Below are 24,347 nucleotides of genomic sequence, written 5' to 3' on the forward strand. Positions count from 1 at the left end.
TCTGTCCCGCGAGGCATGCTCTGAAGAAAGCCCTCCGCGTTTCTGGAAAGTAGAGGGCGTTCTGCGGCCGTGTCTGTATTTGGGAGGTGTGGAGGAAGAGCCCCCCCTGAGGGCTTGCAGCAGCACCTTCAACAGTAGCAAATGCTTGAAAGTGCTGTCAGCACCCTGCCTGAGCTCCTTGGCCAGAGCCGAGCTCACAGCTGTGAGATTACAGAGCTGTCGTGTTGCCGCGGGTGGGGGGGGATCACCCTGCAGTGACCTCAGGAGAAGAGACACTGATGGCCTTGGGGCAGGGCTGAACTAGGTCCGCAGGAGCCCGTGGGAGCTTCTGAGGACCTGGGTGTAGAGGCAGTGCTGGGGACACAGGCCCACCAGGAAGCAGGGGCCTAGAAGTGATTATGGAGACTGTTTTGGGGGGATTTGCTCAGGCCACTTGGTTAGTGGGGAAGTCGCGAGAAGAGCTAAGGCTTGCTTCCCTAGAAGACCTTAGTTCGAATTTGGGCTTCACCACATACTTACCCGTGGCCCACGAAAACCTCATTTCAGAGCCGGTTTCCTCATCTGTAAAGTGGGTAATAATGGGACCTCCCTTTGGGTTTTATGGGGTTCAAATGAGGTGCTATGTGTGGGCTCCTTACTTGAGTGAAGAGGAGCAGGGATCCGCTGGAATGGGCTCTTTCCTTTTCCTCCTCTTCCCTACTACCTCCATTTCCCTTTTACCTTTGGGGGGACTTCTTTTCCATTCCAGCCCGTGAAGCTGCTTCCCCATGGGGACCATCATTTGTTTTTGCAACCCCCTCCCCTACTCCAACCCATCTAAACTGATCTTCCTCCGTGAGCTGTTTGCAAATCCACATGGCTTTTCCCTTCTCAGAGGTCTACAGCATTTTGTCACCTCCCTCCCCATCAGAACTCAATTAGTCGTATGTTCAGCTTTCCATGTGTGAGGAATGGTTTCAAAGATGAGTTTCCTGTGTGGCTGGAGGTTTCCATACAAGGACCCCCCCCCCTCTGGCTTCTGCTCCCCTGGGAGCAGGGAGAACTGGGTGGCCGACAGAGATGGGTCACACACCAGGAAGCCAAGCACGGTAGATTTACTAGGATAATATCCGCAGGTGAGATAACAGCACATACATACAGAAACCCATGGGCAGAGAGATACCACCCGGCACCGCAAACACCAAAGCAGCAGGGGAGTGGGGGGGCCTCAGGAAGTGGCTTTGGAAAGTTCTCTTGAAAATCCAAGGGCAGCTTTGGTGCTCAGAGATTCAAACAGAAAACTATACAAAACCAACCCATAAATATATATATATATATATTATATATGTGTGTATATATATATATAAAATTGCAAAATAAAAGCCCAAGAAACTAATCCTCAATCTGCACAACAGTGGCTCAAGAAGTGTTAGCATAGAGAAAGGCAAAACCGTTTGTGGGGATGATGCATGATCCAGGGGGCTGGCATTTCCATAGCAGAAAGAGTATTTACATGGAACCCCTATTTGAGACTTCACAATACTAGGAAAAGCTATACACAGACAATGCATGTACAAGGGAAGACGATTGTCAGACACAGACATTTCACTGAAACCATCCACGGCTTTAGAGAACACGGCACTCTCTACCTAGACCCCCGCATGCCCAGCCAGGAGACCCCAGGCCTTGGACCTCTCCCCACGAGAGTCTTCCCCGGAGAGGGGGGAACACAGCGCCGGACTTGGCGGCTGTAGCAGAGATGGCAGGAATTTAAAGGTGGACTAGACCACGGAGATCAAGCCATCACCCACAAGGCAGGCCCAATAGGCATGGGGTGGGGTTGAAATGTGAGGGCGAGGATCCCCAAAATATAGTCCCATTTTATAAGAGATTTGATGTATTAAAATTGGCCCCTCTGTCCTTGGTCCAACTGTCGTCCTCCTTCTGATTCATTTTTAAAAAGGGAAGATCTAAAGGTTACGAGATGATCTGCTGAAGGGGAAAAGAGTTTGGGGGTTTTCTACAGTTCTCCTCCCCCCCACCCCAAACCCTCCCATCTTCTCTAAGCTGCTTAGAGGTCGGGGACTTGCCACATCACAGACGGCCTCATCCTGCTCCTTGGGAACCAGTGGATGAGATGAGAGCTAAGGAGCCACCACACCGGGAAGGCTACTGAGGACTGGCTTCCAACCACACCTGCGTCCCCTGCGTCAGTGACTGTGACCATTTCTCCTCCATCTTCAGGTCCAATTTCTCGTAGCAGTGACCCAACTTTTGGGACATCTTGAAGGCAAATGGCACCAAACATCGATTTGGCAAAACTCGAGTACGAACCAATACAAACCATCACTTCTGTATTTTTAAGAAAACCCTCAACTGGAGATGCTAATTGATCCTAAAAAGAGAAGCCTATCTACATAAAATGATGAAAGAAGGTTTCTCCACTGAGGACACCCCACCTGAAGTGCCCACGCTGATTCCTGGGTGAGGGTGGCTTCTCATGGCGAGAGGCTCAAGAGGGCTGGACGTGCCCTGGTGACGGGGCTCCACGTGTGCTCTTTTATTTCTGGCAAAAATCACGCCACATCCCAGTGGGTAGGTTGGCTAGACAGGGCATTGGGAGGTCACCACGCTACGGTGTCTGCATTTTCATCCTGTGACAGAACTGAAACTGCAACAGATAAAGAACCAAGCACCGTATTTCTTCAGAGTCCGTTCCGGCCTGTGCTGTTCATATTCAAGTGTCCCTTTTGGAACAGATGGGGAACAACTGTGGGGTGCCCCGTCCTTCCTGTGGGAACGGAGAGCATGGGTTTACTTCCTCCCTAGTTTCTTCTCAGGCTCTCTCAATGTTATTGTCTTTGAGAGTTTGCTTAGACTCAAGTGGTAAGAGAAAATACAAGGCCTGTTTCCTCTATGCTCCGAGAGTCAACAGCAGCTCCACCAACCAATTTGAGGGCTTCTGCTGACCTGCGTGAGGGAAAGGAGTAAGGACTGGATGTTTTCTCAGTCAAAAACCGACTACTCTTGGCCTGGACCTGGAACATACAATAAGCACTTGTGCCGAATATGGCCTCCACAGGCCCATGTAGGCCGTCTATCTACCCCAGTGCATACCTCCATCAAAAATCCACGCTTCTTTTTGATCTTCTCGGCTTTCTGAAGCTAATCCTGGGGGAGTGTTGGGGGAGTGGTTCTTTCAAACCCATCGCCACTAGAGAAGTGGCCTCTAAGGACAGCAGTAGCCCTGTTATGACGGTGCTGAATGACATCGGAATCACTGTCTTGCCACAGTCAGTGCCTTAGACACTGGGAGAGGATTCAAGGCTCAGTATACATAAAACCACAGTATGAGAGCAATGCTTTCCAGTGGGGTTCTTACTATACCAGGGTCCTCATCCAAATCCCTGCAAGTCCCTTAAAAAGAACTTCTCTGTCTGCAGAGGAAGAGCCCCATTTTCATTACAGGACTACTGAGGGAGGCTATTTTTTTTTAAAGACTTGAGAGAGAGAGAGAGAGCATGAGTGGGAGGGGCAGACAGAGAGGGAGAGAGAATCTCAAGCAGACTCCATACTGACTGTGGAACCCAATGCAGGGCTTGATCCCAAGACCCTGAGATCATGACCTGAGCCAAAAGCAAGAGCCAGATGCTTAACCAACTGTGCCGCCCAGGCGCCCCTTGGGGAGGTTATTTTTATCTGTGTGTAACCTGGCTGAAGTTGGACAGTTACTTGGGTCACTACAGGCCAGGAAGTTCTAATGGAGCACAGATCTGTGTTAGAGGCTTGCCGCTTGGCAAAGCTTTTTGCAAAATTTGAGAAAGTTGGTGTGGATGGTTCTCCCACATCTCTTCTGGGTGCCAGCCACCAGCACACGGAGAGGCACTGGAGCCACGTTGTCTTCTCTGTAACCATCTCTCCTTCTGCCTCCCCCCGCACCCCTGACTTTCCATGGAAACAGCCTCAAAACCTCCCCACTGCTCAGCTCAGCCATCTATAATGCTGCAGACTGGCTCACATGCTCTCATCCCTTTCTGCAGCATATCCAAGCACAGTGGCTTCACTCCTGCCTACCCACTCTGAGCTCTCCATAGATACGTTTTCTCCAGACAGACACTGGTCAAAGGTTTTGGCCAATGTTTACCCAAATCCAAAGAAAATGCCCCATCCTCTCCCTAAAGCCTGTGCTTTTCTCTGGACTTCACGTCTCCTGCAACAGCATGCAGTGCACCACCTTGGGCCTGGAGCTAAGCGTGCCACTGCTGACGCGTACAAGACAGCAAGAAATCAGCAGAGGGCCGCAGCTGCTCCCGTGGCAGTTCTGCAGTGAGACGAAACAGACCTGGAAACTGCACCAAGCATTAGCTCTTTGAATGTTTCCCTCTCCTTGTTGAAAATCTTCCCTAAGATGCCTTATCCAAAGACCTTTAGGGAAGTAAAATTCTGTGCCGGAAGCACACTGTTTGCTATAAAGGAAAACGTAGTGTAAGGCAGGCCACCTAGCATGTTTCAGTGCTGATGTTTCGGAAGGGCCTCATTAGGAGATCTCCTGGGCCTTCACTGCACTCCTCTCCAGGCCATTCTCCACCCAGCCACCAAACGGATTTTTGTACAATTCAAGCTTGATCATGACACCCTGATGCAAGCCATGAGCGGCTCCAAACCCCCTTCAGGATAAACTCTAGTTGCACACTTCTATAGGTTTCTCTCTGAGCCAGCGCTGCCCACCTCTGAAACGAAGCCCCCGCGGCCCTTACACTTCATGCTCTGGCATTACTGCATGACTCAGTTGGCCTGTTGTGGAGTTTTGTGCTTTGTGCCTTTGCACACGCCCTTCCCTCAGCACAAATATCCCACCAACCCTTTTGTCTTCCTGGAGAATTCCTCTTTGTCTGAAAACCTAACTCAATCATCACATCTTTCAGGAAAGTTTCTCTGGTCCAGAGACAATAAATCATTCCGTCCTTACGTCACCTCTGTCCCCATGCCCTTTTCGTAACTTGTCTACAAGCCTCCTCTACTTAAAAACTTCCGTGGGCAGGGACCGTGTTCTGCCTTCAGACCTGACCCATGACCCAAGCTCATGGGGTGTTCTGTTGTTGGCTGTTTTGTTCGAATGCATGAGGACGAACAAATGGGTAAGTATGAGGTGGGCGCATGGCGTAAGTTCCAAGGACGACGCTCCAGCAAGACTCTGGCGTTTTCACCTGAAAATGTCGTTGTAAAGGGAATAAAGAGAATTTGTTGAACCCGAAGAGTCAATCAACATCATCTCTGAGCTACAACCACTCAAACACAAAAAGCTCTGTCAATGGTAATCCTCTCCACTCTTCTCTTAACATTGTTTGCTGCTGCTGATTCTAGCCACAATGAGTGGTTTCTTTTAATGACGGCATAATGCCTGTGCTTCGTGGGTGCTTAACAAATACTGTGAGGGATGAAGGAATGAACGTGAAATCTATTTTTTCGAAGAAGGCATCAAAGGATTGGCTTTTAAAGGCATTTCCCACATCACGGACTTTTTCTGAGGCATTGGATGCCCCTGACCATTGGGTTGCCCATCACAAGGCCCATCAGAAAGTAGAGCAGAGTGGGGGTTGGGGTAGCAGTTAGGAACCTGCACTCGAGAGATGCAGTATTGCGTTCTCCTTAGTCATGTGTCAGCTTCCTTTCTTCTCAAGAAATAGCCCTCCTGTTCTCTGGCCCAACCAGAAGCCTCCTGCCTCTCCTTTGTCAGAGGTCCACACTGGCCTCGCCACAATCCACATTTATCAGGAGCTTAACGTGCACTGATGAGGGAGAACACAGGTAGTTTCCTGCCTTCATTTCACGTGCTGACATTACACAGTGGAGACCAGTCACAGAAACGGGTCCTGGACTAAATTAACCCCCCTTGGGGATTTCAAGTTTTCTAATCATCGTAACTGTTAAGAACAAAGGCTCTGGACTCAGACTGACCCAGGGGTCAAATCCAGGCTCTGGATCTTTCTAGCCAAGTCACCTGGAGCAAGTCGATTGTCCACTGGGGGCTCAGTTTTCTTACTGGTAATGGGAATATCTTACCCACATCACAGGATTATCGTGACAGTCAAAGGGTATAACGTATGAAAAACCTGCACAGCGTCTATATATAGAAAGTAAGTGCTCGAAAGTGAAAAACTATGATGAAGAACTTTCAAAAGTACTTTCACAATAATCAGGACAAAAAAGGAAAAACACTCTTTGAAGACACTGTGCTATAAAGAGAATAGATTGTCTATTTTTTAGGAGCCAACAATGCTCATTCATCAGTGTCCCGTGGAAGAACATGAAAAGATAGTGCTGGCATTAACAGCAACAGCCGCGGCTCTTACTAGGCCCCAGGATGGACAGGTAGTGACAGGGCAAGGACACTCAAGCTGGTTTTTCTGACAGCTGATCCAAGAGAATTAATCCTCAAGGGCTCATCTCACTCTCCTCTGCCGGACCCAGGGTGACTGAGTCGGAACCCAAAGGAGCCCAGGTCAAGGTGCCAAGGGTAAGAGGCCAGTTCCAGTCTGTGAGCCAGTGCTTCCAGGTTGGAAGGAAGGTCAGGGGACATCTGACTGCTGGACAGGAGTGAAACAGGTACAGCCACATTGCTCCATGTATCATGCAAAGCTAGAAAGGCATAGCATTTCCTGTGTTGTTTTGATCCTCCTTGTACAACCCGAAGCCAAGAGAGGATCTAAATTCCCCCCAAATTTCTGCCCTGAGCATGAGACAACTGTTCTCTAAGCTAAATTTGGTTTTAGTTTTGAAGCGCCTGAGATGCACAATTCAAATGGGCCAAGTTCCTGGCTTCTTATATTCATTCAACGGTCCCCAGTCCTGTGGCCGACTTGGCTCGCCCTTATGTCTGCCCGCTCTTACAATTCTTCATCCATCCATCATTCAGGAGGTTCCACGAAGAAAGCTCAGGGTTAGTTAGTGGTTGGGGAAGCACAAGCTAAGCCATCAGCCCTTGGGAACAAAGATTAACTTCTGGTGGAGGGGACGGGTCAATTTGTCTGGTTACTGAGAGCAGCAGGGCAGGGACCCTATGGAAAAGAGAGATTTCTAAACTGTGACAGCTCCATTAGCAGGAGACTGGATTTGCGCAAGGAAAAGGACCTTGCTCAGGGGAAATCTCGACCTGTCTGATTTGGTCTGAGACTGTGAGGGCTTGCAGCCCACTCTGGCCTTCTGCCCTGGGCTCAGATTGGTGGACAGCATCCTCACAAAGGTGGCCCACAACTAGGCAGTGTTGTGTAGTGGAAAGAGCACTGGACTGGGGGCCAGGAGACCCCAATTCTAGTGCAGGCTCTGCCACTAACTAGCTGTGTGACCTTGGGAAAGTCACCTGATTTCTCTGGGGCAATTGTAAAATGAGGGGGTGGTTGGGTAATCTCTAAGTTCCCCTTCAGAGTGTGATCCAGGGTCCTATTCTATCCCTCCTTGGCCCTGTGCTTCCAGGGACAGAGATGGGAGAAGGGAAGGGGTGGAGGGAGAGGGTGCAGATAGGAGCCCAAGGGTGCTACCAATCAGGACTCCACTTTCTCCTTCTTTTTGCTCTTCTTCAGGAAGGATGGGGTTCGGAATTTCTTCTTCTTTTTGGAGGGAGACTTGGAAGGTGAGCCCTCTGGGGACATGGGGCCGCTGGTGACCGACTCGGTTTTGTCCTTAGTGGTATCAACATCCGTGTCGGCATTGGTGGTCATCTGGCTCAAGCCTTTGCTGAGAATTTCCTCTGTGGTCTGCTCATCCTCCCTCCCGTTGACCACCACTCCTTCTGGCTGTGTTGTTTCAGGCTCTGTGGTGGCTTTGCTTGTTTCTGTCTTCTTAGCACCTTCTAGAAAAAGATCAAAAGATACGACCCATAAGATTTTGATCAGGTGAGAGTTTCCATGTGGGGTCAACAGAACCATTTCTAGGCAACTCTATAAAATAAGTCTAGGGCAACAGGAGGGACAGGCTGACATTGTAGGGGGAAAGGGTTAGGCAGGGTTCTCACCCAAACCCTGTACCCCCTTCCATGCAGTCTGCCCTGGGAACAGGCCCTTGGCAGGTCTGTTATTCTGGGCTCTTGTCTACAGATGTAAACAGGTAATGATGTCCAAAGATGGCAGGGGGCCCAGCTAGGGCCTAGTTGAGAGCTTTTTAAGGCACGAAATGAGGGGACAGATCCAGGTGAGGAGAGAGGCTGTAGGAAGGGGGAGAGCGGGAACACACACGACTCAGTGGAAGAATCTAAGACTTGTTGTAACCGGTTCAGCTGCACCAGTAAAAACATGGAAATTACATATTATAAAGCTTTTATATAAATTCCAGTTGGTTAACATGGAAATTATATGCTTTTATACCCATTTAATTTCCTATATCAGAAAGGAACTTTTGGAAAAACAGAGAGTATCTTCCCAGTAGGCACAGAGGGGAAGGCAGAGGGAGAACAGAATTCCCTGAGTGACATGGACCCCATGTTTCCAAGATAAAAGGATCAATCAAAGGAGAAGATGCCTGGTTGACCCATTCTAGTGGCCACCTGGAGGGAACCTGTTTGGATTTTGGCCACGTTCAAAGCCAGAGCTGCTCAGACCCCAGAAACTAAGCCCCCCTATTGCCCTTTCTCCCCCTTCCGACACTTCCCCTACCCTGTTTCCACTCAAGCTTTGAAATGCCTGGATGGGGAGGGAGGAGGGGAGATTAGAAAACCACAGACTCCGAAAAGTAGAAAGGTATTTGAAGATCATCTAGGTCAGCTCCTCCCCATTTTACAGAAATGAAAACTGAGTAAAGTAGTAACAGTGGCAGACCTCAATCTCCTGACACCCAGTTTTGTGTTCTTTTCACTATGTGAAACTGAGAGGAGTGTGTGAGTGTATGAGAATGTGTGTGTGCATGTGTTTGTGAGTGTGTGAGAATGTGTGTGCTTGGTGAATTTGTAAGTGTGAATTTGGGGTGAGCTGTGTGAATAAGTATGGGAGTGTGAGTGCGTGGGTGAGTGTGTGAGTTATGTTGAGTTTGTGTGTGTGCATGTGAGTTTGTGATTGAGTGTGTGGGTGTCATGTGTGAGTGTTGGTGTGTGTGAGTGAGTTGTGTGTGTAAGTGAGTTGTGTGAGATCTCACACCACAAGAAGGCACTGGGTATGCTCCACTCTATACGAATGTGAGTAATGGATGAGGTATGACTGGTATGACTTACAGAAGGCATAGGTGAGGAAAGAAGTTTTAGGAAAAACTAGGGTTCTTGACAGGGGTAAAGACTGGAGAAATGTGTGGTTACATGGAACATGGGACAGAGAGGTATAAATTTGGGGACATTGAGAATGGGCTAGTTTGACTATGGGCAAACTCTTATAATAAGTTCTTTCCTAACTTCTGAAATTCTCTGGGCAAGTCAACGTCCTCTTCCAGATGACTCTTGAGGACTGTCTCTTAGTACCCAACACCTTGGCCCCGGCTCCCATCCTTCTGTCCAGCCCATGTCCTGTCATCATCCAGCTACTAAGTTCTCTAATGCCCTTTACTCCAAAGGCTCACACTCGCCCCCCACCATGTGTCCCCATGGTCATCACCTGGCAATAATCTTGAAATCAATACACTCATCTAAACACAACTTTCTTTCTGTCCATTCTCCTCTCTTCACGTCACCAGCTAGTTGGCCTCAGCGACACTCTGGTCTGGCTCAAGCCTCCTCTGACATCTGACAATGATCTTGCCCTTCTCTAAATCTACTGCCAATATATCCATTTTACACTTCCATGTGTCATTTACCTTTTTTTTTTTTTAAGAGGACACAGTTGGGTGTGGTCCCCTCCCACAACCAATCTGGGCTGGCCCTGTGGTTCACAGTCACCAACAGAATGATGAGAAAGTGCCACTGAGCCAGTCTCAGGCTGAAGACTTAAGAAGGCCTAGAAGTTCCTGCTTTGAGAGTTTGGGGAGCGCTGAACCACTACATAATGAGGTCTGACTACCTTGATGGAAACACACATGGAGAGGCTACACCACATGGGGGGAGAGAGAGAGAGAGAGAGAGAGAGAGACAGAAGAGAAAGAAAGACCCAGCCATCCCAGTGTCCCAGCTGAGCCCAGGCTTCCAGCTCTGGCTGGAAGGCATCTGACATGAGTGCACCATCTTGGAAATTGCAGTTCAGTCAAGCTCCCAGATTACTGCAGCCGCAGCTGACATGAATGGAGCAGAACCATCCAACTGAGCCTAGTCAACCCAAGAAAAACTAATTTCTATAAAACCAGCTCTTATTATGCACCATGATTTAATAATTATCTATTGCTTCATAACAACGTCTACCCCCAAGTTTAGTGGCTTAAAACAGCAAGCCTATATTCTATCTTACAATCCCAGGAACATAGTACAGAACGGGAACTAATTGATGGAAGCACATTACAAGGCCCTTTTGTATTCATTTGCTCATTTTATCCCAATAACAATGCTATGAGTTAGGATAGGGCAAGGATTCGTGTTAGGCAGCGCCCCATTCTGCAAGGTTTTTAAGTAACTTATTTGAGATGGCGAAATCAGTAAGTGACAGAGCTGATCTTCTGATGCGGAATGCAGGGCTATTTCTTGGCAGGCACAGCCGGTGCTCCTGAGAGGTTACCTGGGGATGAAGTCAGCCGGGGCAGGGATCAGGCACCAGTCAAAGAGAAGGAGATGACAGAGATGACCAGATATGGAGGAAGAGGTTTGAAAGACTCTCCTTTAGGGAGGCTGATGGGGTAGGAGACAGATGAGGAGGGACACGGGGGTGACTCCGCACCAGAGCATTTGAGAACAGTGACTCACAGTGAAAAGCCAGCCCTGATCCAACGGGTGAGCTAAATGTGAAAGTGCACACTTTGATGGGAGTGTCAGCCCTGTCTGCCCTGAGGATCTGGGCAAGCCATTGGGCAGCATGGCCATGGCCACCCTGCCCTGCTCCACACTGGTCACCCAAGGCAGCTACAACTCTGGCCTTATCATGCGGGCTCAGCTCTGTCTGTACTTTCAGGGAAGATCTTGATTTTTCTAACAACCCAACTGCCCCTCCATGAGGGCACCGATTGGGACCAGATTGGACAAGAACTGTGCTACCAGTGGGAAGGATGTCAGAGGTGGGTAAGCAGTTATCCTACCTGTCATACGCCCCTCCGTCCACTCTCTGTCCCTCTGAACAGCAGAGGTTGCTCCAAGGGGCTTCTAGGAGCTGAAATGTAATTACTACCCCCTGTCCCACTGCTGTCATAAGCCACCTCTCCAGCTTGGATTTCCCACCTGCAGTTGGTGTGCACCCCTGAGGGATGCTGATGACATGGTTAGGCCTGGTGCTCCAAGCATCTCTATATGGCAGTAGGTCCTAAGGCCATTCAGGCTCTGGGCCATAGCCCTAGAAGAGGTCATGGGCTCCTTGGAGGGGCCATTAGGAACAGGGATGCAGATGTGCTAATGAGGGCCATAAGCACTCCCCTACAGGGAGTGCCCAGGAGCTGGCCCCACCGCCCTTTCACTGTGCACGCTTGCTGCTTCTGGGTGCTATGCCCCATGTGAGGATGAGTGTGTGTGTGTGTGTGTGTGTGTGTGTGTGTGTGTGTGTGTATGAGTCCATCCTATGTGTGTATATCTTAGAGGGAAGCCTAGCCCATGCATAGCACATGTGGAGTTGGTCATGAATTTTATAGCCAGGAAACCTCCCGAAGGCAGGGTTGCCAAAGAAAAAGCTGGGGAAAAACACATTTCTTTTGAAAAAGTCCTCCCTCCCCCATTGCAAATGTTGGAGTGAGTTAGTAAACAGCCTCTCTATACTTACTACAGAGACAAGTATTCAGAATCGGAGGAAACTCCTTTGATGAAGGCACAAATGGGAAGAGAAAGGAAGACATTGTGGAGACAGGTTGATAACACCACGATGAGACACATGAACAAAACAGTTAGGGATCATCCACTTGGAGCTCTGGCCACAAGCAGATGGGTTTCCTCTGGCAACACTGGAACTGCGCTCAAGGCGGCAATTTGCCTATGGAGGGAGCTCAGAGGTTGGGGGATTCTAGCAGCATCCACATGTGTGGTCATTCTATCCAGAACAGGAAAAATCTCAGGGGACCCAGGGAGGAATGTTCATGCCCTAGAGTGATTCCAGGAGTTCAATAAAGACACTTTTATGATCTAGGTGTTATCCACCATATGTATATTATTAATCATAATCATATTTAGATCTTACATTTAAATGTTTTTATTCTTTTATTTCTTTTATATTTTTTATTTTGCTCTTTATGTTCTCGTCTACAGCTTCCCTTATATGTATAAGAACCTTAAAAAGGGAAAATATCGGTAGTCCCATTTGACAGACAAGGAAATGAGGCACAAAGATTATCTGATTTTCTAAAATTAGCAGTTGAGTTACTATTACTTAGCAGTTGAATTGGGCCAAAACCTTAGTTCTCTAAACTAGTATCTAACAAAGTGGTTCTCAGCCTGGGCTACATACTAGATTTACCTGGAGAGATCTTAAAACTCCAGGGTACTCTTCTCTACCCCATCCCCAGACCATTTAACTGAGAACCACTGGGGGTGCTGTGGTGGGACCCAGGCCAGTGTCAGGATTTTTAAAGCTCCCCAGGTAGTTCCAATGTGTTGAGATTCCAAAGGTTGAGAATGACCTCATCAGCCTTACCTGGGAGCTTGTTGGAAATACACAGTCTCAGGTCCCACCCCAGACCTACTGCCTCAGAATCTTCATTTTCACAAGATCCTGGAAATCCCTACACACATCAAAGTCTGAGCACTAGGTTGGTGCATCTAGAAAGACCCATCAGCCAACCTAGTCTGAGTGAGAGGTGAGAAGGCTGTGTATTGATCATTAACTTACTCATTATTGCTTAGACAGGGACTTAAACGGTAAGGTGTGTTGTCACAGCTTGTGAATGAAACAAGCTTAAATTTGGAAACTCCTATTTCAGATTCCCTAGAAATGGCAGAACAGAAAGCTTTTTGGGTAGCAGGCAAGACCTGTGGAAAGGCAGGGTCCCTGGAAGGTGCCCACCTGCCCTGCCTTCCATGCAGACCCCTTTCTGAGCTGTGGAGGTGCCTCCTCCCTTCCAGCTGCTCAGCTCCACTCACCGTCTAAAGACTTGGAGGGAGAGATCACAGGGCTCTTCGTCTCCGACTTCACTGGACTCTGTGCTGGAGAAGCTGGTGCAGACTTTACAGGTGAGCCAGGCTCCTCTGCAGGGGTTTCTTTCTCTCCTGAAAATAAAGAAAACCACCTCAGGATAGGGGTCAAACAGAGCAAAGGTGGGCAGAGAGAGAACATGAAAAAAAAAATGCTTTCTTCCAGCTGGTCCCCATTTCTCCTAGCTGAAGTGAGCTGCTTCCCCCAAACTTTTTAAAATTTCTGCTACATCTGGAGGGGGGGGGAGGGAAATGGGAGGAGTCAGAATCCTATTCTGTTTCCTCTACCCAAGCACATCTGCCAGTGGAACGTTAGCCCTGATGAGGACTGCAGGCTTCCCATCCATGATTTGTTTGCATGTACCTTATTTATTATTTATCTGTTTTTCATGTTCAACCCAAATAATCCCTAGGGATATAAAGCACCACATTTTCTATCTATTTTTTCAACTGTCCCATTAGAACTCCAAGCAGCTAACAAGGGTTTTTCTAGGGCCTGCTTGTGCCCAGGAACATGGCTGACTCTGGGTGGGATGGGGGGTCGTGGACGATGACGATGGGAATGAAAGCCTAGCCTGGTGGACAAAACCAGGAGCTGAATTTGTCTGTGTCTCAGACCCCAAGTGCTCTTGAAACAAAGAAGGGACAGCTCAAAGTGAGGGGTGTGTGTGTGGAGAGGGACAGAGAGGGCTTTTAGCTGGAAGAAGGGCTTGAGATGGAAGTTCTCAGGCCATGCTAGCCAACAAGGGAAACCGTGCCAGGAAGGACAAAGAAATGAATGAGAGCATACGAGGTATCATGAATATGCATATTTGGGACTCAACACGGAGAGATGGGCTTGACTGAAGATTCTGAAATAAAGAAGGAGTAAGGAAAAGAGCAGAGGTAGCTGATGGGAGTTTTCATTGCCAGGCTAAAATGTTTATACTGGACCTGATAGATTAATAATAATTATCACTATTATAATTATCTTATCATAGCTAATGTTTATCTGACTTAAGCCACCCTTACAGGCCCTGTTCTAAGCACTGTACAAGGATTAACTCCTTTCAGCCCAGGGGAGAGGCTCAGACAAGGTCATGGCAGCACGGCAGCACTGTTAGGCACCGAGCCATGAGGACCATTACGTAAGTAATAACATTACGTTGGTAAGAATATGACTTGGTTGATGGGGCAGGAAGGGCAACCTGAGAATATGATAGAGGAGAGAGAGAAGTGAAGGCTGAATGTGAAGGCCAGGCAAGGCTAGACAGAGCTCCAAGGGCCCTGCCAGGCAGGAGGTGTGGGTCCCCGGGCCACTGGTGGGAGTGAGCCTTGCTGGTTGCTCCGCTGCCCCTCTGGGTGCTCCCAGCTCTCCCTCTACCCTGGGCGACCCGGGATTATTTACCATCAAGTTCTAGTTTCTTCCTCTCCACCTCCTTCTTGTATTCCTCCAGCTCCTGGTCAGTGAGTTGGCTGAAGGGGTTGGGCATGGTCTCCTCTGAGTCGTCTTTGGTATCTGCATCGCCCTTGGACATCAGCTGGCTCTCTGTAGACTGAAAGTTAACCACAGAGTGTGTGTTGCTCTCTGAATGCCGCAGTTGGGGCCCAGGCCCGAGCTTCCTTTCAGACTCATGTGGCTGCCAGTGGTCTTGCTAGGGGCAGCGAGGCATGCAGCTCCTTGGATACAGCTCAGGGCCTCGGGGTAGGGGTTGTTCATTCCTTCCCATGGCTACCTCACCCCCAGACCTCGGTTCTTTGCAACTGCCTGGATGAATGCAGGGAGTCCACCCTCTGCCCCGGAAATAAAATCGAAGGATGCTCCCAAGCAGAAGGAAGACACACGTTTATTGCAATCCCTCCTATGGATGCTTGCAAGCCATCACTACGCAAATACAGTCGACAGCCCAAAGTCAGTTAGTCAAAGCCAGAAAGCGAAGCGTTGGCTCAAGCCCGCTTTATGCCAGCCATTCCCCACCATGCCCTCCTCCCACCCCCCAACAGCAGCACAAGCCACAGCACACAGCAGGAAGTCAAATGCAAAACACACAATGGCTTCAGTGTTCTCTGTCCAAACTGTTAGTCCTGTTTTGCACACAGTCATAAATTTCAAGGGGCCAAGGTCCTGAATCTCGGATCTTCAACCTTCCCGTACCGCAGGTCCCTGGGGACATTGGCAAAAATCCCCGGGGGACTCCCTGGCTCCAGGGAGCTCACCAGCTGGACCTTGTGTGAGCTTCAGGAATCCTCGAACCCCCCTAGCCCATGACGAGGTCTAAAATTCAGACCCCACAGCCCTTTCTCTTAATTTGGCATCCTCATCTTGGCCTTTGAGAATGTATTGCTCCGAAGCTGAGGAGGAGTCAAAGAGCATGAAACTCAGGGGAGGTGAGCCCAGAGCAGCTGGCCCACACCACGCACTCTAGGCTGCCTTCCCTGGCCTACCAGGGTCCTCTGATGATGGGCCCATGGCCATCTTCCGAAAGAGAAGCAACATTGGTCTATCTTAAGGAATCACAGAGTTCAAAAGAGAATCCAAGACCAGGATCCCAAGAAGAGGGACTCCAAGGAGAACACTTGGTATAAATGGCAGAGTTTTAAACAGTTTTGCTCACTGTACTGAACTCTCGCCACCCCCACCCCAGTATCATGGGGTATTTCTATCTGCGGCTCCATGGCACTTTTGGCGTTCTTCATCCCGGCTAGTGGTGGTGGGTGACAATGGTGGTTAACCTTCCCACTTCCCTGCCTGGGCACCCACCTTGAGGGCTGCAGCCTGATCTAAACCATCTCCGTTTACTCTGCGGAGAGGAACAGTTACTGTATCTCGCCCCTTCTAACCGCTAAGGAATATGCTATGCCCATTGCTATCTTGCAAAGAGTAGCAACGATTTTCCACACAAGCCAGAATTCTGATCTTCACCCCTTTTGCTAAGCACTAGACAAACACTGTCCTATCTCAGGCATGGAAACAACTTTATACTTCCTAACTCTATGTGGGTTTGTGTGGGCAACTAACTGCCCCGAATGGAGCACCAGTCCTTATATACATGCCTCCCCTCTGCAAGCCCATGAGCATCTTCCCAGAGCTATGGCCTGATGATGCCATATCCACACACACACAGGCCAGAAACGCTCAGGGCAGGCAGGCCTGGAGCAGTTGGGAGCTGCCAGCCACACTCCTGTGATGCCCACTTTGCAGGATACCCGCAGAGGGCAGAGTGGATTTCCATGGGTGCATGGAAGTCAGTATCACTCCTGGGGCAGGCTGGGCTGCCGCTCCCCTGCCCAGTACCCACAGGGGGCAATTACACACTGTCCCTGGTCCTCACAGCATCCGTCCTGCAGCAAGAGCACCAGCGCCCAAGATCACAGGGGAGGGTGGGCACGAGGACTCAGGGGTCCTGCTGCCCAGCCCCAGGTACTGAAGACCCAGAAGGCAAACATGTTTCCCCTCCAGATAGGGGCAGCTTCTGCTGTACCGGGCTTCGACTCTTCTCAGCGATGACACTCGCCAGGAGCTGGGACTGAGGCCCCGCCGACTTCACGTCTTGTCGGTTTTGTTCTCGAATCTGTGTGGTAAGGGAAGGGGGAGAGTGAGTGAGCTGTGGAATGTCAGGGTGTGGAGTTTGGGACGGGGCATTCGGAGGGCATCCTGGTGTCTGGTGTGCCCTGTGACTAGGGTCTACAAAGGTCCTCCAGTGGGGTGGGGGCCTGTCTCTCCTATTTCTAACACAGTGTGTCCTCTAAGAGACAGTCGCCATGTCTGTTTCAGAGTGAATGACTGGTTTATGCAAAATACTGGCTTCTCATGAACTCTGAGGAGGTAACTGTAAGAGGTGAAGAGAGTGAAACGAGGCACAGTAGATCCTTGAGGGAGGGTCTCACATTTTACTGAAGCCCCCGAGAAATTTCTTGACTATAACAGATTCCTGGGGGGCACCCCACAACCATTGAATCAGAGTCTCTCCTTGGGGAGGGACAAGGGGACTGACCTGGGCATCTGTATTTTAAACCAGCACCGCAGAGTGTCCTTGAACCATACACTAAGTCACAGGTTTGTGAGTCTACCTGGCCTTTTGGAGGTGGTCTACCACAGCTTAAGGCTTTAACGTAACATGAGAAATGTGAGTGAATGAATTGTAAAGCAAAGGTTGAGAAAGAAATACAAAGGATTTTGAAATTTTGAAAATGAGCCGAAAGGGAAATAGCATAAAATTCATAAAAACTCAATTTGTGGGCAGGTTTCTTAGACATATCTAATGTCTCAGCAAGCACCCCTTTATGTATGAGGGTTATTTAAGACCACATAGGTATAGAGTTAACACAGTGCTTGAGTATGGCCCATAAATGGTAGTTTCTTTCCCATAAGACAGGTACATCCTGGGACCTCAGCTCATATTTGTGGGACCTGAGACAGCTCCCCACTTGAGGGTGAAGAAACAGCTCCCACCTTACCTTGTTCCGCATGTCCATCACTTCTTGGGGGTTGGTATAGAGAGGCACAAATTGGTTTGGGTTTTCGATCCGTATTGGCATGCCGCTGCTAGATTTCTCCACCTCATCAGCCTTCATCCACTGAACACACACAAGGCCAGGTGGGTAAGGCAAAGGAATAATGTCACCATGTCCTTCCCTATGGCCCACCCCTGAGATCTAGGCCAACCAGCCGACATGCAAAGTCAGCAAGCCCATACAAAGCTGTTCTCTCTTCTTGGGCCTCCTTGAGATCCGTCTCCCAGAGCAGAGATGGGGAACAAATGATCTGGATGCTAAAGAAGGCCCCCAGGTCAATAGTCAGCCATAAAGAGTGCTGGAGAGGAGGGCTCAGAACCTTGACAACCAATTTGACAAACAGGTAGCCACTTGACCTTTAGTATCAGATGACTTATTGATTTTCCATTTTATTTATTTATTTAGAGGGAGAGAGAGAGAGAAGGAGTGAGCATGTGAACTGGGGGAGAGAGAGAGGCAGAGAGAGAATATCTGACGGACTCCCCACTGAGCATGCAGAGCCCAGTGCAGGGCTCCATCTCATGACTCTGAGATCATGACCTGAGCCGAAATCAAGAGTCCAGTGCTTCACCGACGGAGCCACCCAGGCGCCCTGACTTATTAATTTTAATTTGCAGAGCTTCATTTTTTTTTTATGAAGAGCTATTCTACTTGGCTTCCAGCTACTTTAATGTTAATGAAAAATCAAATTAAGAGTTGATGTGTGTGTATGTGTACTGGGGTGTGTGTGTGAGAGAGAGAGAGAGGGAGAGAGAGACAGGGAAGAGTCGTGAGGAGGGAGAAGACAACTTAATAGAAATTAATATTCCACCCACCTCCTGGGTTTGCATCAGAGGTATCATCCAAATGTTGGGTGCCCATGAACTTCCCAGAAGCCCCCTGTATATGGGGGAGCAAGAAGCAAAAGCCAATTGCTCCTGGGTTTTGTGCTGTTGGGAGTGAGGTCCAGCCACCCCCTGGAGAAATCTGCTCCTTGGGTCCCAAAACTCAGTGCAGAGGTGCAAGAAACAGGTGATCAGAGGTTCTGTGGGCATGAGCAGCTGCTCCTAGATGCCCAATAGGAAGCCCTAAAGGGAAACTGTAATAACCAGCCCGAGGGATATTTGTTCTGTTCCCCTATTAAAGCTACTTAACCCACAGATGTAGCCAGGCACCCTCCCTCCACCCTGATCTCCTCCTTACTGTGGTCTTGGGCCGGGGGCTGCCCAGGCTCCTCTGGACCTCATCAGCCACATTGACCCGCAGGTAGGTGTTGGGCGTGTTGAGCCAACGGGTCTTCTCCTTCTGCTGCTTCTGGGCATGCTGCCGCAGGGCAGGCACCGGGGCGCCGTCCTCCTCAAACACGAAGGCTGTGACGGTGGCTGGGATCTCCACCTCACTTTTGTGTTTGGTTTTCTCTTGAACAATGGGGTAACGGTACGTGTAGCCTGTTCTGTAACCCTAAAAAGGACAGAAGCAGTACCACTTAGTGTGGGGAAAATGGCCTCCACACACATATCCCACACATTCTTTGCCCCCTTCTTTTTGAAGGACTCAGTTTAACCCCAAATCTCCATAACACAACGTAGGCCTTACTTCTCCTTTAATGTGTTTCATTTCATCCGCCTGGTCTCCCTACCTCTTCCTTCCTTCACCCCAACAAGCCCTCTGATCGGAGCTGAGAAATCCCTAGAACCTTGTGGACCAGACAGATAGGGCCCTTTACCCTAACAGTGTTCCAATTTTCCATCTACTCCAGGGGTTCTCAGCCCTGGCTGCACGCTGGGATCCCTCAGAGGCTTTAAAAATGCTGGTGGCTGCGCCCACCTCAGAGCTGCTGATTTCAACGGACAGTGGTGCGGTCTGGGCTGCAGGATTTTTAAAGCTTTCCAGCTGATTCTAACAGTCAACCCTTATTTTCTTGACTCCAAGGCTTCTAAACCATTTCCTTCTTGGAACACTGAAACCTGACTCAAAACATCCCTGTCTCCTAAGCAAGATCATGTCCTACAGAGGTAGAAATGATTCCCGCTTGTGAGGACATTCAGTCATCTGGACAGCTCCTCATGTGATTCTGTCTTGGCTTTGCCTATATTCTTCCTATTTTTTTAAACTAAAGAGGGATTAAAATATTTTTCCGATTATAAAGAAAATACAGACCTTTCTATAAAAATCAGGCAATATGGAAAAACATAAGAAAAAAGTGGGTTTTATACAAAAATCTCATCCCCAGAGATAACCACTAAAAATCTTTCTGGTCGTCTCTGAAATCATATATATATATATATATATACATATATATACACACACACACACACACACATATATATTTGTATTTATATATATATTTATATATCTGCATGTATGTAAGTATATACATAACTATAGAACATATTAATTATATATAATAGATGTATTCTATAATTATATATATGTAACAGTATGGGACCATACTGCATGAGCAACTTTACAAGCTGCTCTTCTAGTTTATTGATGTGATTTGAAGATTTTTTTCTACATTATTGAATCTATAAACACACAGAAACCTATATTTTTTTATGATTTAGTAAAAAGTAATTGATAGCACTTTGTCATTTTCAAAATATTATAAACAACCATGAAATAAGTATCTTTACACATTTTTCTTTAGGCAATTAAATGATTCTCTCCTTGAATTCCTAGAATAAAAATTCCGGGTCAAGGGGTATATATGAAAAGTTTTCATGTATTTACCATCTCCCCAAAATGTTGAGTCAATTTACACTTCTACCGATTGTGCTGGAGTTCCCAGTTCTCATCTCCCTCCCATCTGCTGAATATTGCTGAGGTTTAAAGAAAAAATCTTTGGCAATCAGAAGGGTTAAAAGTACAATCCTCTAATTTTTAAAATTATTTTTTTGATTACTAGTAAAACAAAATATTTTTAATGGCCACTTGAAACTCTACCTTTGTAAATTATTTGTGTTCTTGGTTCGTTTTCCTATTGAGATGTTTACTGTTTTCACATTGATTCATAATACCTTTTTCTACACTAAGGATATTAATTTTTTATTGTCACACATGTTGCAATATTTTCTCCATAGTTTGTCTTTTAGCTTTGTCTATGATAGGAGGGACAGTTTATAAAAATATACATTTTCAATTTTAATATAATCATATCTGTCAATATTTGTCATCATGATTTCAGACTTTCCCCACCATACTTGACAAGTTCTTTTCCAACACAAGAGCATCAAAAATATAAATCTGTTTTTTAATATCTATATGAATTTACTTTTTATGTTCAAATTTTTGATAAATCAGAAATTCATCTTGTTGAAAGGAATGATCCGCTTTATTTATTTCCCAAAGGTCTAGCAGTCAACCTTTCTCCCGCTGCTTTAAGGGATGCCTACTTGCCCTGTGTTAGATTCTCATACATTTAGGATCTATTTCTGGATTTTCTAAGCTGTCCCACTGATTGACCTGTTCATTCTACACTGGTGCTCCTCTGCTCTTCTGTTTATTTGCTGAAGGTTTTTCATGCTTTACCATGTGATGGGACACGTACCCCTAATTACCCTTCTTTTTATAGGATTTTCCTAGCCATTCTGAATTTCACTTGGAAAAACATTTTTGCCAAGTCCTTCTGCATGCCCCTATAATTGAAGGAATTACATCGAGTTTATTAATTTGGGAAAGCAACCTCTTAACCCTGTGGAATTTTCTAACCAAGAGGAAATTGTGGTTCTTTATTAAGTTTAGGTTTTCTCTGACGTCTATTGGTAAAGAATTATGGTTTTCTTTAAATCAGTTCTGCTTAATGATCTATGTTCTTTCTGCATTTGCAAAGGGGCTATTTTCTCCCATTACTATGTTTTCAAATATATTATTATATGTTAAGATGCAAAAAAAAAGCTACTAATTTTTAAATACATTTTTCATAACTGACTACTTTAAAATGGACTCATTATTTCTAATAGTTTTTCTCAGTTGACTCTTTGGGACTTTATAGGCATATAACCATACTATGTACACAGACTAGCAAGGTTGTTTCCTTTTCAGTGTTTATTTTGTTTATGTGCCTCACCCTTTAGATTGAGCTCCAATATTATTCCAAAACAATATTAAAAGGGCTGACAGCAAGAATCATTGTTTTGTTTTAAAATTTAATGGAAATACTTCCAGTGTTGTACCATGATATTGGCTCTTGTTTTGAGAAAAAAAATTATTTTAATCATGTTAAACAAGGGTCCCCCATCTTAACAGCTATTATTTTTATAAATTGATACCACATTTTTATCAAATAACTTGATATTGATTAAAATGACCAAAGGATTTTTATCCTTTGACTAATATCATGAAATATATTTAAAAGATTTATAATATTAAACCATCCTTGAATACTAGGAATGAGCCTTTGCTTGGTTATTATGCAGCATTATTCTAATGTTATGCTGGATACTACCTGCTAGTTTTCATGCAGCATTTTTCTTTCTTTTTTTTTTTTTTTAAAGATTTTATTTATTTATTTGACAGAGAGAGAGAGAGACGCAATGAGAGAGGGAACACAAGCAGGGGAGTGGGAGAGGGAGAAGCAGGCTCCCAGCGGAAGAGCCTGATGGGGGGCTTGATCCCAGAATGCCGGGATCATGCCCTGAGCCGAAGGCAGATGCTTAACGACTGAGCCACCCAGGCACCCCACATGCAGCATTTTTCATCAACTCGAAGCAAAATTGGTCTGAATGTGTTATAATTGTTATGAGTTCATGTCGCAGTTTCACTCTCTGAAACAGTTTAAATGGCATAAGAATTGTGTGTTTCTTAAAGATTTGAAAAATTCCTGTATGAAACTGTCTGGCTCTGGAGCTTTATTTAGGCCTGGATTACTTGGCACACGAATGTTAACGGGAACTGTATTTTCATTTTTCATCATTATAAAGTGACCCTCACAGTCAGCCTGGTAATAAGGTAGGGATGGTATGGAGGGACTGGAGGCAAGGAGAAAAAGGTTAATTATTGCAATGACCTGGGCACAATAAAGAGGGTCCGAGGTAGTAGCAGTGAGGAGGGGAACATGAATCAGATACAGAAACGGTCCAAGGACAGGTTTCATCCTTCACTTCTCCGAGCAATCGAAGAAGTTATGGTTTCTTCCTGCAACTAGCTCCACATCGTGCATGCTTCCCTCTTGTTCTCCAACTGTCTCCTGTTTATATGTCCTATCATCAGCTAGATTGTTTGACTTTTGTATCCTTTAAAGCCCACCCCCTAGACACATACCAGTTAACTCCTTACATGACTGATTCAATCATCACGACAAGTTATTGTTAGAATGCTGCTCACCAGAATAAAGAAATTAGAGTATTACGTGGTTTCTACACTGAAGTCACGAGATAACAAAGGCAGAACTAACTATAAAAGAGTGAACTGAGCCACAATATAAGACGGCATTGACAGCCTTTAGAACTGGGGTGGTAAAGGCCATCGTTTAAGAAAACTCAACTACTATTAGAATGACCACAGATTCTGAGTCAGTTGCCAATCAATGAGGCTTTAACATTTAACCCTGATGTTGCAGTTCTCACGCCCACCTACTGCGTCTCCCCTAACTGGTTACAGGGGGCTGAGTCTCAACGGACTGGCTGGGAAGGGCAATGGCAGGAGACTCACCAGGTTGTCCAGCATCCTCATGAGGGCCTCGAACTCGTGCTCCCCCAGCCGGCTCTTCTGCATGGGCCCGAAGGTGCTCCCTGCCCACTGCACGGAGCCCACTTCATGGGGTCGGTGCTTCTCCTGCTCCAGGAGGATGAGGTTCTCCACTCCCCCAGCGCCGGACAGGGCGGATACCTGCAGCAAAGAGCAGAAAGACCTCAGTGTGCACGCGCGTGTGTGTACACGTGTCTAGAAATGTGAGCTGTATTTGGCTTTTTCCCTCCCAGAGGAAAAGCCACTCCAAAGTTAATGGGCGTGTACCCATTTCCAGAGAAAGAGGTATTAGCAGTTTCTTTCTTAATGTTAGTTCGTAGAGACTACAGAAGAGGAGGAAGCAGCAAGTGCTAAACCTTAAGAATAATGCAATACAGAGCGCTGAAAAGTTACCTGGATACAGACCAACCTCAATTTGTGATTATTTCTGGGGAAGGTGGGGGGATAAGATCAGAAAGGGCTCCAAAGGGGACTTCAATTCTTGTCTGTAATATTTTATTTCTTCAAGAGGAAAAGATCTGAAATAAAAAGGCTTTTACTTTTTAGAGCTGAGTGGTGGTTAGTGGGTGTATATTATCCTTCTGCATCTTTCTGTGTGTTTGAAATATCTTCCCCTGCCTTTTTTTTTTTTTAAAGAAAAAAGTCACTTGAAAGAAATAGGCTGGCTTCTCAGCCAATAAAACAGGAGAGTAGACTGATGGCCTGAATGAACAGGTGCAGAGGAAGAGCTCATCTTCCGCTGTGGGATTAGTCAGTCGAGGAAACCCAGGAAAAGGAGACACCTAAAGTGCTAGTAATACACAGCCAGGCCCCGTGGAGGGGTCAGGCAGCTTCACCAACGCACTTGGAGCGTTCGCCCCACTGTCCAGGCTCCATGGCAAGGGGAGAGAACAAGTGGCTGCAGGCAATGGACTTTGAGTATTAGGGCAAAAGGTGTGTGTATACAGCAGGCGATTTTAGAATGACCCTAGAAAACATTTATTAATCTAACTAATCTCCTTATTTTCTAATTCCATGTCCATCTAATGGCACATTCTATTTA

At 47.0% G+C, this 24,347-nt stretch overlaps 1 protein-coding gene across 3 annotated transcripts in view; it reads right to left on the reverse strand.

Moving 5' to 3' along the window:
• Positions 1-1,078: 1,078 nt before the first annotated feature.
• ADD2 (adducin 2) overlaps positions 1,079-24,347 on the reverse strand; it is a 53,558-nt gene continuing 30,289 nt past the window's right edge. For all 3 annotated transcript variants that reach the window (XM_045788217.2, XM_045788215.2, XM_087863507.1), the window contains 7 exons: positions 23,270-23,446; positions 18,821-19,078; positions 17,582-17,701; positions 16,606-16,695; positions 14,532-14,679; positions 13,094-13,219; positions 1,079-7,828 (listed from right to left, as the gene is read on the reverse strand). In XM_045788217.2, the coding sequence (XP_045644173.2) occupies positions 7,521-7,828; positions 13,094-13,219; positions 14,532-14,679; positions 16,606-16,695; positions 17,582-17,701; positions 18,821-19,078; positions 23,270-23,446 (1,227 nt within the window). In that variant the 3' untranslated portion in view covers positions 1,079-7,520. The remainder of the gene's footprint in view (positions 7,829-13,093; positions 13,220-14,531; positions 14,680-16,605; positions 16,696-17,581; positions 17,702-18,820; positions 19,079-23,269; positions 23,447-24,347) is intronic.

Source organism: Ursus americanus, chromosome 7, assembly GCF_024610735.1.
Source record: "Ursus americanus isolate L20-20 chromosome 7, mUrsAme1.1.p, whole genome shotgun sequence".
NCBI lineage: Eukaryota > Metazoa > Chordata > Mammalia > Carnivora > Ursidae > Ursus > Ursus americanus.